The sequence below is a fragment of the Amblyomma mixtum genome, chromosome 10, assembly GCF_055824585.1.
Source record: "Amblyomma mixtum isolate Tamu chromosome 10, ASM5582458v1, whole genome shotgun sequence".
NCBI classification, from domain to species: Eukaryota; Metazoa; Arthropoda; class Arachnida; order Ixodida; family Ixodidae; genus Amblyomma; species Amblyomma mixtum.
Genome location: NC_143021.1, coordinates 176,738,515 through 176,756,155, shown reverse-complemented (window position 1 = coordinate 176,756,155; position 17,641 = coordinate 176,738,515). Strand labels below are relative to the sequence as shown.

At 44.5% G+C, this 17,641-nt stretch overlaps 1 protein-coding gene across 4 annotated transcripts in view; it reads right to left on the bottom strand.

Annotated features, from left to right (window-relative positions):
• Positions 1-408: 408 nt before the first annotated feature.
• The window catches only part of LOC149327836 (uncharacterized), a 58,660-nt gene continuing 41,427 nt past the window's right edge, over positions 409-17,641 (bottom strand). For all 4 annotated transcript variants that reach the window (XM_089563667.1, XM_089563669.1, XM_089563666.1 and 1 more), the window contains 5 exons: positions 12,566-12,809; positions 11,746-11,831; positions 6,553-6,738; positions 3,434-3,531; positions 409-1,983 (listed from right to left, as the gene is read on the bottom strand). In XM_089563667.1, coding sequence (XP_089419793.1) covers positions 1,944-1,983; positions 3,434-3,531; positions 6,553-6,738; positions 11,746-11,831; positions 12,566-12,809 — 654 coding nt within the window. In that variant the 3' untranslated portion in view covers positions 409-1,943. The remainder of the gene's footprint in view (positions 1,984-3,433; positions 3,532-6,552; positions 6,739-11,745; positions 11,832-12,565; positions 12,810-17,641) is intronic.

Here is a 17,641-nt window from a genome sequence, read left to right as displayed (position 1 = left end):
ACAGCGTCTTTAACTGCCTGTTGCGTAGGAATTCTGTTGATGTTGGAGGCAATTTTCTTGGAATACAAATGCATTGCGCGTGCGTTTCAGACACGATATCTCCGCAATATTAATTCGCTACTTTTTTTTACGCTTGGCTCCGAAATGCGGCCTTAAGCGAAGCTGATGAAACTGTTCACATTGAAGAAAGAAATGGCTCAATTTACAGAGCCAGTTAGAAGCACAAGCTATTGAAGGACTCACTTATACTTACCTTTACATACAAGAAAAGTATAGACTTGCCTGTTTTCTTCAGTGTCAGTTCTGAATGACAAATTTCTTTTTTACACTGCCGACAGCTTGCGTAATTGTCGTTGTAGTGTGGGTTTCAAAGCAGTTTTAAAGTTTCAAGGAAAAGCACGCACTGTATTTGATGGCAACTGTTTATTTACAAAGCATATATATATATATAATATTTTATATAATATACTATCAAAAGAGCGAACATTCAATCATCCAAAAATCAACAACTGCCCTCCTCGTCTGGCATTGCACGCTGCCCTAACAACTCCAGTTTGCACAGCTTCGTTAAGGTATAAAAACAAGGCACAGTGACACAAACAGTTCAGTTTCCACGATGCTTCGGCTCGGTCATTACAAAACTTGGGCGCACAAAACGGTACAAGTTCTAGAAAACGTCAAACTGTGGACATGGCTGCGAGCCGCTATGAAAAAGGCTCCGCAGCAGAACATCCCACTAGTTGTCTGGAGGGCATTAAAATGAAACCACTAAAATTACACATCCAAAGCCACCTGTATAAAGAACCTGAACAATAAAACACTGTGTAAAGGTTGCTACTAGTCTACTTTAGTTTAGTTTAGGGGAGGTTTCACATCCCAAAGCGACTAGTCACCAATACACATTTAGAGCTGCTAACACAACCATTTGGCAACAGGGTAATAATCGATGAAAAACATTAACAACAGGTGGAATTGAATTAAGAAAGCATTCTAACTTGTTCCTTCTGTTTGCGTGGTAGGAGATTAGCACCTAACAAGGGCAGGCCGCGTTTGATAAGCTACGATACCTACAAGGAGTGAATCTGCCATCACGTGTCACGCCTCGCTTGTCATCGAGAGCGTGAAGTACCTGGTTTGCACGATGGTGTACAACCAAAAAAAAAAAAAATCGGCACACATCGAGGATTGCATTTACCTAAGGAGCAGTAGAAATCTACGAGGGGCGCGAATGTCGGGCGAACTTCACGTGTCGCACCGGCGGACAGTTCCAGTGTCCCGCCCGAAACGACGCAAGCGGCAGCAGCAATAAATTAAGAAGCGAGCCTAGCGAATGGCACGATACGCTAATGTGAAACACACTGTTCACGCAGGAATCCTCGCACAATAAATCACTTGAAATGAAACCTATCAAGGAAGACAGGTATGCGAGGGAGCGAAAGCAGGCGAGGATCGAAAAAGAAACCGCACCCCGCTTATATACGGTGGAACCCTCACGAGCAAACATCGACGGAGGAGAAAAAAAAGAAAGGCTGTTTGATTTCTGGCGATTTCACAAACAACAGGCTCTGGGAGCCTCGTGAATCAAAAGTGAAAGTGTCCGTGCCTTCTTTCCACATGGACGGTAATGTGTGGAGTTAGTAAGGCACTTCAACGACTGGCTGGTGAACTTCCTTGCAGAATGAGATTACAAATCAGCAGTAGAAACAAGGCAAAGTGTGATAAGGCCCAACTCATCACCCTAGTATAATGAAAGACGCCTCCAGGGTTATCACTTGTTTTCAGGCTGATGGATCGACTCAGGTTTGTTTGTTTTTGAACACAGCTCTACGTAGAGTGTTCACATATGTCCCAACAGCTTTTCAACTAGACCCGGCTAGCTTCCGTACACTAGCACGGTAACTGTTGGACTATTTCTTCCGTCGGCTCTTCTCGGGTCCCTTGCCTCAGCTCAGTTTTGTTGCTTCTTCCATCGCCTCTTGCCATCTGGAAAAAAAGACGAAAATAGTGTTGACTCAGCACAGCCCACTCCATATGCGTGAAGCAATGTGGAAAAGTAGACCTTAAGGGGGAATGCAGTTTTTGACACAAACTTCCTCATTTATTGATGAATTTTGATGAAACCTTTTGCATGTTAGCAATGTGTTCAAACTTAATTGCAAAATTTCAGCATTAGTATATCTGAAGAACATTTATTTCTACAAATATTTTGTCTTCCACATCTTGCAAAATGCCTGCAAAATAAACAAAACGCAGCAGAACACTGGCTCAACATTCACTACATTTCTGAATGCATACTATGAGTGATGACATACACAATTTTGTTCACATGACACAAATTTTTCTGCTTTCATTGTTCACAGAGCATATGGCACAGACGGGTTTAAACTGTAAACAAGATGTCCTGCCAACTACAATTCATCAAAATGCAAAAGTAAGAATGTCATTGCATACAGCGGAGTGCTTTGAGTGCAACAAACCAAACGAGGTCAGAACAGACAAAATAGACACAAATAGAATAATAGAAAAATAGAATAGACACAAGGTGAGCATCTAGTCTGGAAATCATAACGGAGAAAAACAATAATTTTTAAGGAATTTTCCTCAATATGCATTGCCACCACGGTACATGACACAATTTTTTTAGAGTGCTTCTTCCTAGTGGATTTTCGCAATGAAACTTAGGGCAGCGCAGAAAACAAGGCATGCAAGTGGATACAATTATTAAAAAAAAAAAGATTTCTGGGCCATTCTTCACGATTTGTAAGCTGCATACCTCCTCAAAATTTTTGTTGACAAACACCTTTCGAGGCCTGCAGTAATGACCATCCTAGTTATGCAAGTGGAAAGCATACTGCCTAAGACACCAAATCTGTAGTATTAGATACTCTAAGGCCTAAAGATCACCTTACACCCGTGCTATGTTTTCAACTGATAACACATCTAGCTTTCTAGCGGTATGCTTGGCTACTATGCTATTGGTAGGAAACAGCAGATCACGATGCAGCAGCAATGGTATCCCACAATGCTTCTTTCTAGATTCACAAAGTGCAAGGCTTAGAGATCACATGGAAGCTTCAGGATATCCCTAGCAGCTTAGTGATTAGATCACAAGGCCATGGCTCCCATAGCATGTGCACCAAAATCTACTTCAACCACCGTGTGAGGAAATCAGGGAAGTCTTGCAGTAATGCAGTAAAGACAATTTCGGCTATGCTGCATGAATTTTGAAGATACAGGGGCGGGACGAGCGTTTTAAACAAGTCAGCAACAACCGACTAAAACGCGACCAAATGACTGATTATGCCCGCAGAGATTTTTTCCAAGCAGCAGCACCGACACTCCAAAACTTTGTGCGGATGCCCCCTTAATGCAAAACTTGAAGAGATGCTGAAAAAAAAAGAGAGAGAGAGAGAAAAGAAAAAGCGTTGCAAACCTTGCCGCGAGGTCTGGTGTGTCTGCATAGAAGATGAGAGGGTCAAGGCCCGTATGCTCCAGAAGAAACAGCTGCTCTCGTGGGACCTCTTCAAAGCCCTGCATGAGGTGGTCACAAATAGCAGCAAATGCAACGGGAGGAATGAAACCACACACTCAAACAGTGCGCACTGAACAACACCACAAATGTGCACTTGACAGAGCAAAATGCTCAATGTAACGTCTAGCCTGAACAGCAACACCAATGCTGCCTAAACCTCATATGAATGCCATACAGCCGATCCCAGACCCGATCCAGGATACCTGGATATATCGCATTGTGGTTTATATCGAATAGCCCAAACATGCCAGTGAAAATCTCTTGTAAAAGTACGGCACTACTGTTCACTTTTATCGATCCCCCGTTCAGCTGTACAGAGGGCAAAACACATGCCTAGAACAATCAAACTGTGTGTTCCACAGCTCCCAAAGCCGCTGCGACCAAGAAGGCAAAAAATGACGATAAAATTCTATGAGTTTAACTGCACATGTTTACATCCACACCATTTTTAACCAAATCTCATCGCTAGCTATCGCGTATTGAGTCCGAAACACGCTCAGAACGTGTTCTAGACATGCGTTTTGCCCTCTGTACATCTGATGCATTAATGTGAGCGCCATGCTACTTGCAAGTGACACTTCTGAAGACACTGTAAACTGCATGAAGGGAATGTGGGGTGCGCTTGAGGGTATCTTTCAGCTTTGCATACCTATTTTCAACAAAACACTGCTGTCTTGCGTAGAAGACAGCTTTCGGTGCACCACTTGTCATGCGGTGAAGCCAACCTAGAACACCGAAGTCTGGTGACAGTTCTCATTTGGCCTGCTTTGATACTGAAGTCAGTGCAGAAACCAACTGTATCTTACTTCTAATGAGAGATTAATTTGTTCACAGTGTACTCATAACAGTTTCAGACCTCTTAAGATACGTAGTGGCCAGTTCCAAAGCACCGTCCGCTGCGGTTTTCGACACGAAGCACGCTAGGTGCAACACCCTGTGAATGGTGCACCATACTCCTCCATCTGGGTTACAAATTAGCTTATCTGTAAACTTCTTTTATATGGTTAATTATCGATGTATCAAAATTTTCGTGATCCCCTTCAAGTCCGATATATGCTGGATCGACTGCATTTCATGGCTGGCACTAATCCGTATTACAGTGGACTCTTGTTAAATTCGAACCGACACTTCAATCTCGTCAACACTGAATGTAATCTAACAGGCTCTCGTTAATTCAAACTGCACAATGCGAACACAGTTGTGGACCCCTTTGAGTGGATTATCAGGAGTCAACCTTATACTTGGCAATTCTTCAGCATACTTACGATAACAAAATAATAAAGATGCAGATGATATCGCAGTGGCACAAATTATTGGCCACTCCTGTCACAGAGGGCACAAGCATACTCGTGGAATTATAAGCCCCTACTAGGCTCCAGAAATTGGTGGGCCATGAGCTCCACAGCAAAATTCAATGCTATCTAACTGAATTCACTCCAGCCATATAGCGTCACACAGCCCAACAAGCATTTCACGCTTTCGAACGTATTCACAAGTCTAGGCATCGGTAAAAAAAATCAAACTAACATCGCCCAGCCCGCACGATCTAAGGTGCAATGGGGCTGAGCATCGAAGACAATTTCGCAAGAGGCGAGCTGCGCACCTTTGTAACCGCGCCCACTTGGAAGCCAAGAAGTGGGACTGTCCGAAGTGCGGCCACGTCTTCAAGCATTTCACGCTTTCGAAGGTATTCACAAGTTTAGGCAGCGGTAAAAAAAATCTAACTAACATCGCCCAGCCCGCACGATCTAATGTGCAATGGGGCTGAGCATCAAAGACAATGTCGCAAGAGGCGAGCTGCGCACCTTTGTAACCGCGCCCACTTGGAAGCCAAGAAGTGGGACTGTCCGAAGTGCGGCCACGTCTTCAAGCATTTCACGCTTTCGAAGGTATTCACAAGTTTAGGCATCAGTAAAAAAAATCAAACTAACATTGCCCAGCCCGCACGACCTAAGGTGCAATGGGGCTGAGCATCAAAGACAATTTCGCAAGAGGCGAGCTGCGCACCTTTGTAACCGCGCCCACTTGGAAGCCAAGAAGTGGGACTGTCCGAAGTGCGGCCACGTCTTCAAGCATTTCACGCTTTCGAAGGTATTCACAAGTTTAGGCATCGGTAAAAAAAAATCAAACTAACATTGCCCAGCCCGCACGACCTAAGGTGCAATGGGGCTGAGCATCAAAGACAATGTCGCAAGAGGCGAGCTGCGCACCTTTGTAACCGCGCCCACTTGGAAGCCAAGAAGTGGGACTGTCCGAAGTGCGGCCACGTCTTCAAGCATTTCACGCTTTCGAAGGTATTCACAAGTTTAGGCATCAGTAAAAAAAATCAAACTAACATTGCCCAGCCCGCACGACCTAAGGTGCAATGGGGCTGAGCATCAAAGACAATTTCGCAAGAGGCGAGCTGCGCACCTTTGTAACCGCGCCCACTTGGAAGCCAAGAAGTGGGACTGTCCGAAGTGCGGCCACGTCTTCAAGCATTTCACGCTTTCGAAGGTATTCACAAGTTTAGGCATCGGTAAAAAAAAATCAAACTAACATTGCCCAGCCCGCACGACCTAAGGTGCAACGGGGCTGAGCATCAAAGACAATGTCGCAAGAGGCGAGCTGCGCACCTTTGTAACCGCGCCCACTTGGAAGCCAAGAAGTGGGACTGTCCGAAGTGCGGCCACGTCTTCAAGCATTTCACGCTTTCGAAGGTATTCACAAGTTTAGGCATCAGTAAAAAAAATCAAACTAACATTGCCCAGCCCGCACGACCTAAGGTGCAATGGGGCTGAGCATCAAAGACAATTTCGCAAGAGGCGAGCTGCGCACCTTTGTAACCGCGCCCACTTGGAAGCCAAGAAGTGGGACTGTCCGAAGTGCGGCCACGTCTTCAAGCATTTCACGCTTTCGAAGGTATTCACAAGTTTAGGCATCGGTAAAAAAAAATCAAACTAACATTGCCCAGCCCGCACGACCTAAGGTGCAATGGGGCTGAGCATCAAAGACAATGTCGCAAGAGGCGAGCTGCGCACCTTTGTAACCGCGCCCACTTGGAAGCCAAGAAGTGGGACTGTCCGAAGTGCGGCCACGTCTTCGCTGGCTCGGTAGACGTACAGCACGTGCTCCTTGATGACAAACCACTGGCGCTTCCATGCCTTTTTCCACCACTGGTGAAGGTAGCCGCTCATGGATGAGCCCAGGTCATTGGCCGCTACCTCCTGCATCCACGAAAATGGACACACATTTCAGATGCATGGAGAAAGTTGCTCTTACCTCAGATAAGCATTTAAAAAATAACTGCTGCTGTAGTGTAACATACTGGCAGTGCTTAAATAGCCCAGTGCTTGGCGCACAAATCATGTTGGCAAAATTTTCTCCTCCTGTCTTTAAGGGGGGACATGGGTCTTAGAGCATTTGTTTTTTACTTACAGACCAAATGCAATGAAACTGCACAGACTTATTCAGTTTTTTCTGCTGATTTCAAATATGCAATTTGTTTAGTTCTAGGCCAATTAGTTCCTGAGATATTAATATATATCATGCCATTGTCTGCTCAAACAACAGAAAAAAAATGGGCTATCAGAAATTTAATTTTAATATGTGGGTAGATACTACAATGTGTGAGGAATGCAAACGCTGGAAGCAGTTTTCAGTTTTTTGTCCGTGTGGACAAATGGGCTTAGTAGTTAGTTTTCAAGTGAGTAAACCAGACATACAGTGCCAGAAAACACATGACACACATGAAACTAACTATTAAGCCCATTTGCCCACATGGACAAAAAACTGAAAACTGCTTCCAGCGTTGCATTCCTCACACATTGTAGTATCTACCCACATATTAAAACTAAATTTCTGATAGCCCATTTTTTTTCTGTTGTTTGAGCAGACATGGCATGATATATATTAATATCTCAGGAACTAATTGGCCTAGAAATAAACAAATTGCATGTTTGAAATCAGCAAAAAAAACCGAATAAGTCTGTTCAGTTTCATTGCATTTGGTCTGTAAATAAAAAAAATGCTCTAAGACCCATGTCCCCCCTTAAAGAAACTTGAAAGTTCAGAAGTTTTGCTTTCTTGCCGAAACTCCAATGCTAACAAATGTTTGCTAACACATATGCGATGCCAACAAATGTGTGCAAACACAAGTTTGCCAAAGTAACCGATGTACACAGGGATAACTTTTGCAGCATTTCAGCAAGAACACAGCTTGTCTCAAACTGAGACACACAAACTTTAGGAAATGAGCCTTATCGCATTTTTGCAAGTGATACAGACATGCATATGAGAAGCAGGACTGACACAAGGATTTTTGTCCCAGCAGTGCAAGGGGTGACTACCACATTCTGCCGCAGGGTTGGGGGTCTGCACTTGACGTATACTCAGATTGTACAGCGGGTCTTGTAGCGAGAAGGACAAATTTGTTGGAAGTTAACTACCACTTCCAAATGCTAGCCCCCAAACTTTACGCCAAAATTTTCAATACTCCTCCAAACTTCATCTGCTCTGAAATTTTGAATAAGCACAGACTCTCAGCAGTGAAGCAAAAGTCACTGATACAACACCTGTTCAGGTAAGAACCCTTCACTACACTTAGCAGTTCATGACCAGAGCAGGTCCACCCCGACAGTCCGAAGTGTGCAAGAACAACCCTTGTCTGTTACACCATGTAGTAAGTACAAGGAAGTAAAATGTGCCCTAACATTGTGAAATGTGCACTACAGCACAGGTCCTCGCAGTGCTTGTCACAGCAGACCAACTGGAATGTCAGCTTCACAGCTAAGAAGCAAGCGCTCAATCTCATATTCTATTCTATTTCGATTAACTGTGCCGACACAAAATGTCTCCCGCCCCCATCCAAGAGGCACCTGCAATATCATGCATGCTGATTGTCCGAGTTTCCCTCTCTGAGGTTACTAGAGTTCATTGTATCATCCGAGTTTCAGTTCTGGTTCCACTTTCTTTTCACTGTGGCAATGGTCCCTCTAAAACAAAAACCTGCGCATGGTTATTAAGGGGGGACACTGGTCTTGAAAAGAAAATTTTATTAATTTAGGCATAGTTATGAAATTTTCAGGGCATATGTATTTTTGTGCGCTGATTCTAGATATGTCATTTAATTTCATGTAAAACAATTCCTTGAGCACTTACGCACATTTTATGCAAGTGTTTTGCAGAGAGCTTAGAAGAAAATTTGCTGCACGAAACTCGCTGAAATGTATGCCATTGGGTTCTCTTGACACCAAGGAATACAATAAGGGTAAAATTATCATCCTGGCTCTCATAGAACTTGAGTAATAGGGTACTGAAGCTGCCACTTCACAAACAGAAATACACATTTTTCTTCTCATTTCTGAAGCGACAACTTCAAAACTCTATAATTCGAGTTCTATGATAGGCAGGAAGACAATTTCACCCTTATTGTATTCCTTGGTGTCAAGAGAACCCAATGGCATATATTTCAGCGAGTTTCGTGCAGCAAATTTTCTTCAAAACTCTCCGCAAAACACTAGCATAAAAAGTGCATAAGTGCTCAAGGAATTGTTTTACATGAAATTAAATGACATATTTAGAATCAGCACACAAAAATACATAAGCCCTGAAGATTTCGTAACTGTGACTTCATTAATAAAAATTTTTTTTCAAGACCAGTGCCCCCCCTTAAGGGGGACACTGGTCTTGAAAAAGACCAGTGAAAAAGTGAAAAAGACACAGACCCCTTAACCCATTAGGGCCCAAGGAAAATCTAACTGTGGGATTTCCTTCATTTTTAGCACATAATGCTCGTTTATGAAGAAAAGCAGATTCCTGAAATTTTGTCAGGATGGCTTCATTCGTTCCGAAGTTGCACAGGTGTACTTTTAATAGTACGCTGGGTCATCCCCATAGCGCAAGTGGCTACTTCGCTCCACTCCTACTTGGTTGCGTTATTTTTGCAAATATGTGCGTGATTTTTACGCACGGTGATATAACACTTCTTGCAGGCCCTCATGAATCGTTTCTGGCTATACTGGCACTGTAGTTATTCTAATTTGCGCGGGAAACTTCCTCTTTCTCAAAGAAGCGTCAGACACGATTGAGCTAGAGTGTCTGTGAACCGCTGATTTCTGCATGTCAAGACGTAGGTAATGACGACTAATGTTCTTACCAAAGCAAAAATTGTCAGCACGTTCGTCTCTTGCAATTAGGCAAATTGTTCAGGCGTTCACAATTGCAAAGTTGAGCTTTCAAGTCAACAGCCGGTCCCCCTTTTTGTACCTGATGCCGATGTAGTAGCAGTTCACCGCTTGATCCGAAAGGTCGGCACCTGCCATACTACAGTTGTAAATTGAAAAAAAGTTCTGGCTTACAAAAGGCCAGTTTTTCGTGCGCTCTAGGCAACCACAGCTTTACAAAACATGTAGGCTCCATGTTGTTATAGTTGCAGGCCATAGTGACTACACTGTTGTCCTTAGGATTCAATAAAGGCCTTTTAACCTACACTCTTGCAGGAAGAACCAATTTTTCCTTGCTATTTCTTTTCCGTTTCTTTCTCTAGGCCGATTGGACACTTCCTAAACCTGTTTTGACGAAACGCTCCTGTAGCCGAAAATAACCCCAGGCAGAGCATTACAAGAACATTTTGACTAGTAAAACAAATTGCCAAAAAACACGAAATAGTCACTAAGCGTACACCTCAGGCAATGCCCACACAATACGCAGTTCCAAAAGTTTTTTTTTCGAACTCAAGGACTTTCCACAGTAGGTGTGGAATGCATAAGAATAACTGTCTGCTCCGCAGACCACCACGTTCTGATAACCAAAACTTTATTATAACCAGCTAAAATCACACCATCATCATATTCCGGGTAGCTAGCGACAAGTACAAGAGTATTTGAGGCCTCACTGAGCAGAAAAGTGTTTTTTTTTCCGAAAAATTGCAGGGAACCATAAGGTCTACGACCTGGAATAGATGGGCGCCGTTGTGCACACGGGAAGGCCCAGCGTACTATAGAAAGTACAGCAGCACATAATTCATCATAGCGCAAAAAAAGCCAAAGGCTCAGGACATTCAAAGCATCCATTGTTTACTTTCGTCTTTTGTGCAGCTGTATTCTTGAAACTAGCATATTATGTACATAAACACGGCCGCGAGAAAATTATAACCCAACGGCTAGCGCTACAGTTCGTGGGAAACAAACATCCTGAAGTTTCACAGTAGAAAGCTGACATACTGAGGAAAGGAAGCGGGCCATCTTAGTTAAGGGGCGTGGGCCGATCTTCTGGTGACAAAAGAATGACCTACTTGAAAAGAAAAATTAGATATTTTATGTTGAAATCATGAAAAATTTAACTGTACTTTTAAAAGTACGCTGGGCGCTAATGGGTTAAGACCAGTGTCCCCCTTAAGGGGGGACACTGGTCTTGAAAAGAAAATTTTATTAATTTAGTCATAGTTATGAAATTTTCAGGGCACATGTATTTTTGTGCGCTGATTCTAGATATGTCATTTAATTTCATGTAAAACAATTCCTTGAGCACTTGTGCACTTTTTATGCAAGTATTTTGCGGAGAGTTTTGAAGAAAATTTGCTGCAGGAAACTTGCTGAAATGTATGCCATTGGGTTCTCTCGACACCAAGGAACACAATAAGGGTAAAATTATCATCCTGGCTCTCATAGAACTTGAGTAATAGGGTACTGAAGCTGCCACTTCACACACAGGAATACACACTTTCCTTCTCATTTCTGAAGCGACAACTTCAAAACTCTATAACTTAAGTTCTATGATAGGCAGAAAGACAATTTCACCCTTATTGTGTTCCTTGGCGTCAAGAGAACCCAATGGCACACATTTCAGCGAGTTTCCCGCAGCGAATTTTCTTCAAAACTCTCCGCAAAATACTAGCACAAAAAGTGCATAAGTGCTCAAGGAATTGTCTTACATGAAATTAAATGACATATTTAGAATCGGCACACAAAAATGCATATTCCCTGAAGATTTCATGACGGTGACTTCATTAATAAAAAATTTTTTTTCAAGACCAGTGTCCCCCCTTAAACGTAGTTTGAGTGGGACCCCAGCAGCTCACTGTCTCCTCCGTATCGGGCTAACTCGGGCTCCGTATCGGGCGTATTGGACTACGATTACAGGCACACTCTGCACATGGTCTCAGGAGACCTGCCAGATAATCCCAGCTGCCACAACTCTCAGTCATTTGTGCATGGGCAGGGCGCAAAACTTGCCTGCAGTATTCCACGGGCTTTCTTCCTCTCCTTGGTCTGGACCAGGTCCCCTTCTCCTTCTGCGTCAGGGTGTTCCCCAGACTCACCTGAGAGGGAGAGGGAAAAGAAAGAAGGTTAATCCAAGCTTACCGGCCTAGTGCATTAACCCTTTCACTGCCAGGTTTTTTTACTCACACCTGCACACACCCTGCCGGGTTTTTTTTGCATGTTAGTTTCCTGGAAATTTTTTGCTAGTAACGCACTAAAATGCTCTGCAGGACATGTAGACATGTTTATTCAGGATAATCTTATAGATATTAGTTGTAATGAATCAAATCTTCCAGCACCAATCTGGCCTGTCGGATTTCCTCTCCTTACGCGGATTTTTCGGTGCCAGCGGGACTTCATCGCTGTCATCACTCGACAAGGCACTTAGGTGGGCTCCTTCCTTGTTCTCATTATCATTGGACTCCGAATTCACAAGCAATTTTGAATTTCTTCGTCCGTCAAAGTGCGGACGAGTGTGGCACATTGCCTCACATGGCTCCTGTGCGGAAACCAAAACGAAGCGACTCGGATGTGACGGATGTCGAAACATGCGTGCTATCTGTTGTGTAAAATTTACCCTACAAGATCTATGAGTTTATAGCGTCTCTCCATAGATGGCGCTACATGTTTGCATCATTTATTTTTACACGAGTGTTATCGGGAGCGGCAGGGGGTGAGTTAAAAATCCAAAACGAGTTAACTCGGGAGAGGCAGGGGGTGTGCATATCTGGTAGCCCGAGTTCTCTCGGGAGTGGCAGATTAAGGGTTAATAAGCGAAAGCCACTTCACTCACCGACTTGCAGGGAGCGGCAGCAGTCGTCGCAGGTGCGCACGGGCTTGTCGCCCAGGTAGGGCAGGGGCAGCCGGTGGGAGGAGCAGGAGGCGCACACCACCTTGCCACACGCCCGGCAGTGATGGCGCCGGTGGGTGAAGGTGAAGCCGCTGGTGCACAGCTGGCACATGGTCACCCGCTGGTCGGGGATCCACACGGGCGCCTCCCGGCCCAGCTCCGAGCTCGAGGAGGACTGCGAACCCTCCTGCGGGGATGCACATAACGTCAGGAAAAGCAGGTCCAATTTACACCTCCGCCAGCCCTAACAGAGCACAAAACGGACAACTATCATAAACTTCATCAAAGCTCATATAAAACTAACACTTTCCGCAATTAACTTCACCTCAAGACTGCCGTTCTCAATCTTTTTGGCCCCGGCAAACACCGACGGCTTTCAAAATAAGTGCTAAGGAACTAAGTGAAGTGTTATTCCTATGCACTGTTCTTCCACCCTATGGCAGTGCCCTTCAGGTGAGCCGGATAAACTGCAAATAAATAAACAAATTTTGAAAAGTGTGTGTGCTAAGAAGCCTGAGTGAGCTACGATTGCGAACTCCCCACTAAGCACAGCGTACAAAATGACAAGTAGGCGAGCTTCACTGCACCACTGTCGCTGTTCAATACGGATACATAAGAGCACTAACTGCCAATCTGAATGAAACGTGCGCAATGGAATGATCAGGATGAACAGTGGGTGCTCAAAAGTGGCTTCACGGCTCACATTGTACATGGTTGTCGTTTTTCTTTGTGAACCCAGTTCGGCAAAGCTCAGGAAGCAATGCACAAAGCAGTGGCACCCTTAAGGGGGGACACTGGTCTTGAAAAAAAAAATTTTATTAATGAAGTCACAGTTACTAAGTCATCAGGGAATATGTATTTTTGTGTGCTTATTCTAAATATGTCATTATTTAATTTCATGTAAAACAATTCCTTGAGCACATATGCACTTTTTATGCTAGTATTTTGCGGAGAGTTTTGAAGAAAATTTGCTGCGGGAAACTCGCTGAAATGTATGCCATTGGGTTCTCTTGACACCAAGGAATACAATAAGGGTGAAGTTGTCTTCCTGCCTATCATAGAACTTAAGTTATAGAGTTTTGAAGTTGTCGCTTCAGAAATGAGAAGGAAAATGTGTATTCCTGTGTGTGAAGTGGCAGCTTCAGTACCCTATTACTCAAGTTCTATGAGAGCCAGGATGATAATTTTACCCTTATTGTATTCCTTGGTGTTGAGAGAACCCAATGGCATACATTTCAGCGAGTTTCCTGCAGCAAATTTTCTTCAAAACTCTCCACAAAATACTTGCATAAAAAGTGCATAAGTGCTCAAGGAATTGTTTTACATGAAATTAAATGACATATCTATAATCAGTGCACAAAAATACATGTGCCCTGAAAATTTCATAGCTATGACTAAATTAATAAAATTTTCTTTTCAAGACCAGTGTCCCCCCTTAAAAATAAGAGGCACGCTCCTTCGAGGTGAACTAAAACGTGCATTCCCCTCTGTACTGGTTGGCTTGACTGCTACTAAATAATGACCCAGATGGCATTTGTTCCATGCCCTCTCATCCCGGCTGTAGGACACATGCAATGCAGTGTCGCTGTTCTTCAGGTCCACTTCTGAATTCGAAGTTTCTGAGACCAGCGACTGTCACTATTTACGTCATTAGAGAAACTGCACTAGGAGAAGCAATAGTTCATACAGCTCTGGCATCTCTTTCCACATCTCATTTGCTGGTACCATCAAGAATTTGTGAGTGATGGTGATGCTGACTGTGCTAGCATCACTTTGTTCATCTTAGTTGCCTGCACCTTCAGAAAGTTGAAAATCCACCCGATACCCCAACGGATAATCACTCGAAAGTTTCAGCCGGTAGAACAGAGGAAGGAAGGGGAAAGAGAGGATGGATAGGAGGACAAGATAAGAGATAAAGAGGCATGGGTCCCGAGTAGTAGTGACAAATTACAGCGAACCAACAGTTGCATACTAACAGGAGAGAAAAGGGCTGGCTGAGAGTGATACCATGAGCACAAGGGCCACCAGGAATCATTATGTCAAAGCCTGTCCAGAAGATCAAACCGCAACTGAAAACAGCTTCAAAACAACGGCATGATGCAGTCGATACATCAAAACTCAGCTGAGTTGAACTGCCATAACCGTTGTCAGGTGCCATTTATCATTTCAATTCAAAACAAATATTTTTCAGTCTCAATAGCCCATCGAAGCTTTAAAGAAAGTCAGTTCATTCTAGTTTTCCAACGAAAAACACCATTATTAGTTCATTTTTTACCTGCACATAAAAATTTCGTACAAACCGTCAAAAGAGTGAGAAATTTTAATACAGTAGAACCTCGTTAATTCGAAGTCCGTCGGACCGCGAAAAATCATCGAATTAACCGGGTTTTCGAATTATCAAAAATCGACGAAAAATGAGAAATAAACGTACGAAACATGGCTGCATCAACACTGCACCTTTATTTTGCCTGAAAAACGGTCACTTGAAGTAGTCATCGATGCACGACTGCTTGGCGCGGTAGTTAGAGGTGCGTACATACTCCGATGTTCTCGGCGCACGGGCGAGAGCCGGTTGTGGTCGGATACATCAGATCGGCGACGCTACGCCAGGCGCTCCGACGCGACTGCTACTTGTGGCTACGGGAGGGGGGTACGCTCGCTCTTCTGCCACCCTTTGACTGCTTTGATTGGGGGCACTGCTTGGAGCAGAGCTCCGACGCGAGCGCAGAACGTTCTTCGTTCGACACGCCGCCTGGGAGAGGAGGCGAGTGGCGAAGGGAGTAGAGGGGAGGAGTGGCGCGGGAGGCGTGCGCAGTGCATTCTGGGTGGGCGGCTTCGGCGCGCTCGGCGCGAAATAGAGACATGCCCCACGATGCGGTCAGAGTGCGCCGAAGCCGCCGGACACGTCCGCGGTCATAGCCATGCCGCGCGAGCGCGTGCTACGTCGAAGTATAAACGCGCCTGAACACAGAACACATTTGATCGCGGCACCGAACAATCAAAACCAAGACCTACTGAACTACAGACCTGCACATTTGGCACTGCTCCAGCGCGCATGTTCTAGTTCATGCCTTTTGCCGCTAGGAAAAGGCACCTACGGGAAGTGTGGCGCTACATTATACCTGTTGAACAAGATGGCCTCCTCCATCATTTTATTTCAAACAAGGCAGTTTCGTCGTTTGTCCACGTAATCATTATCATCCATTTATCTATGCTAGGCACAGTGGCGCTGACGAAACGAAAGCGGATAAAAAGAAAGACGTTTTTTATACTCATCCAGAGCGAAAAAAGTCGTTATTGTGGATATTTTTATCGTTTATGGTAAGATAGCAGAAGAAGACGAAACAAATGTATTAAATATCTTGCTCAAATTGGCAAACGATGATGATGATGACAGCAGACGAACAGGTCAACCGAGCGCCCTCAACGGCCAATAAGCTAATAAGTTGGGCCAATAAGTTGGCGCACGCTGCTCCATAGGACCCCGCCATATGTGCAGGTCTGTAGTTCAGTAGGTCTTGATCAAAACACTACGAGCAGCGCCTGCCACGAGCTAGACAAACAACGGAAACGGAGCCAGAAAAATTGTGATCTAGCGGCACCTGGTTGTTGCTTTGTCAACTAAAGCTAGCCTCCGAGACTGGTAGTCGACTGTGCAGATCGCTGAGGCACAACAAACCACCGGAAACCGAAAATCATGGAGTTCTTTCCTTCCTCCATGCCGAAAATTGATTTACAGTGCCGCCTGGCTGCCACTCCGGCAACTCAACTATACTGGCCTCAGAGACTGGCAACACATTTTTCTTTTCGCGAATCACGGAGGCCATGGTTTAAACCTACGTATTATCCGGAGAGGGGCACGCTGGCTGTTCAAATTATCCGGCAAATTTTGCATGGAAACTGTTTGGACCGCCGAAAACGTTCGAATTACGCGGCAGTTCGAATAAACCGAGTTCGATTTAACGAGGTTTTACTTTATTAACACACCAGGATTTATGAAATCAGTACCATAGGGGTTTTGGAATTATTTTGTGTTTCGAGGATGCGCATGATACAAGAACAAAAAACATTACCGTAAAAACCCGCGTATAATACAAGGTTTTTTCCCATAATTAGCGTCCTAAATTTCCGCCTCATACTATTTGCGGATCCGAACAAAAATTTTCCAAGTTGCTCTAAGCCCCCGGTCGCGGTGTGCCGTGCGCCTGTTGACAACGCGCGTGCTCACATGTAAGGCACGCTTCGTGAAGTGGATATTGTTTTAGGGAGCACAATGTCACGGTCTCGAAAACAGTACTCGGCTACTTTCAGGCGAAAAGTGATTTTAGCTGCGGAGAACATCAGCAACGGTGCGGCCGCGAGGCAGTTTGGTGTTGAAGGAAGCATTCGTGGATGGCCACGACAGAAAGAAGCCCTTTTCGCGTGCAGTGGAACGCGACGAAGCTTTCGCGGCCGCTTGATGGTTGTGTAAACAAACTGTTCAAGGACGCAGTCAAGTGGTGCTACGCAGAGTGGATGCGCTCAGGTGAGCCTGCAGTGACGCCAACCGGGCGGCTGAAGCGGGCTTAAGAAGTGCGGCATCTCGAACGCCCTCGATGGCACGGAAGATTAGTACATTTGGGATGATTTGTCGGTCGGACAATGAAATGTCCGAAGAAAGATCTACTGAAGAAGAAAGAAAGTAATTGAAGTGAAGTGCGGGATGTGGTTTGAATGAATGTCTTCTACGAGCTTGCGTCACTCGTATTATACGCGGGTGAAACTTTTTTTTCCCATTTCACGTCTCTAAAACTTCACCTCGTATTATATTCGGGTTCGTATTATACACGGGTTTTTACGGTAGTATTCGAAACAAAATCTTTCAGCACGAAAATGGCAGACGACACGCTGCTAAGCTCACTGTTTTATGGAATATTTTTCTAATTGTTAGCTAGTTAGCATAAATAGCACCCTATCTACAAGGTGAAGGTCAGTAAGTCTGCCTGAAATGAAGAAATTAGTGCTAGCTAGAGCACACCA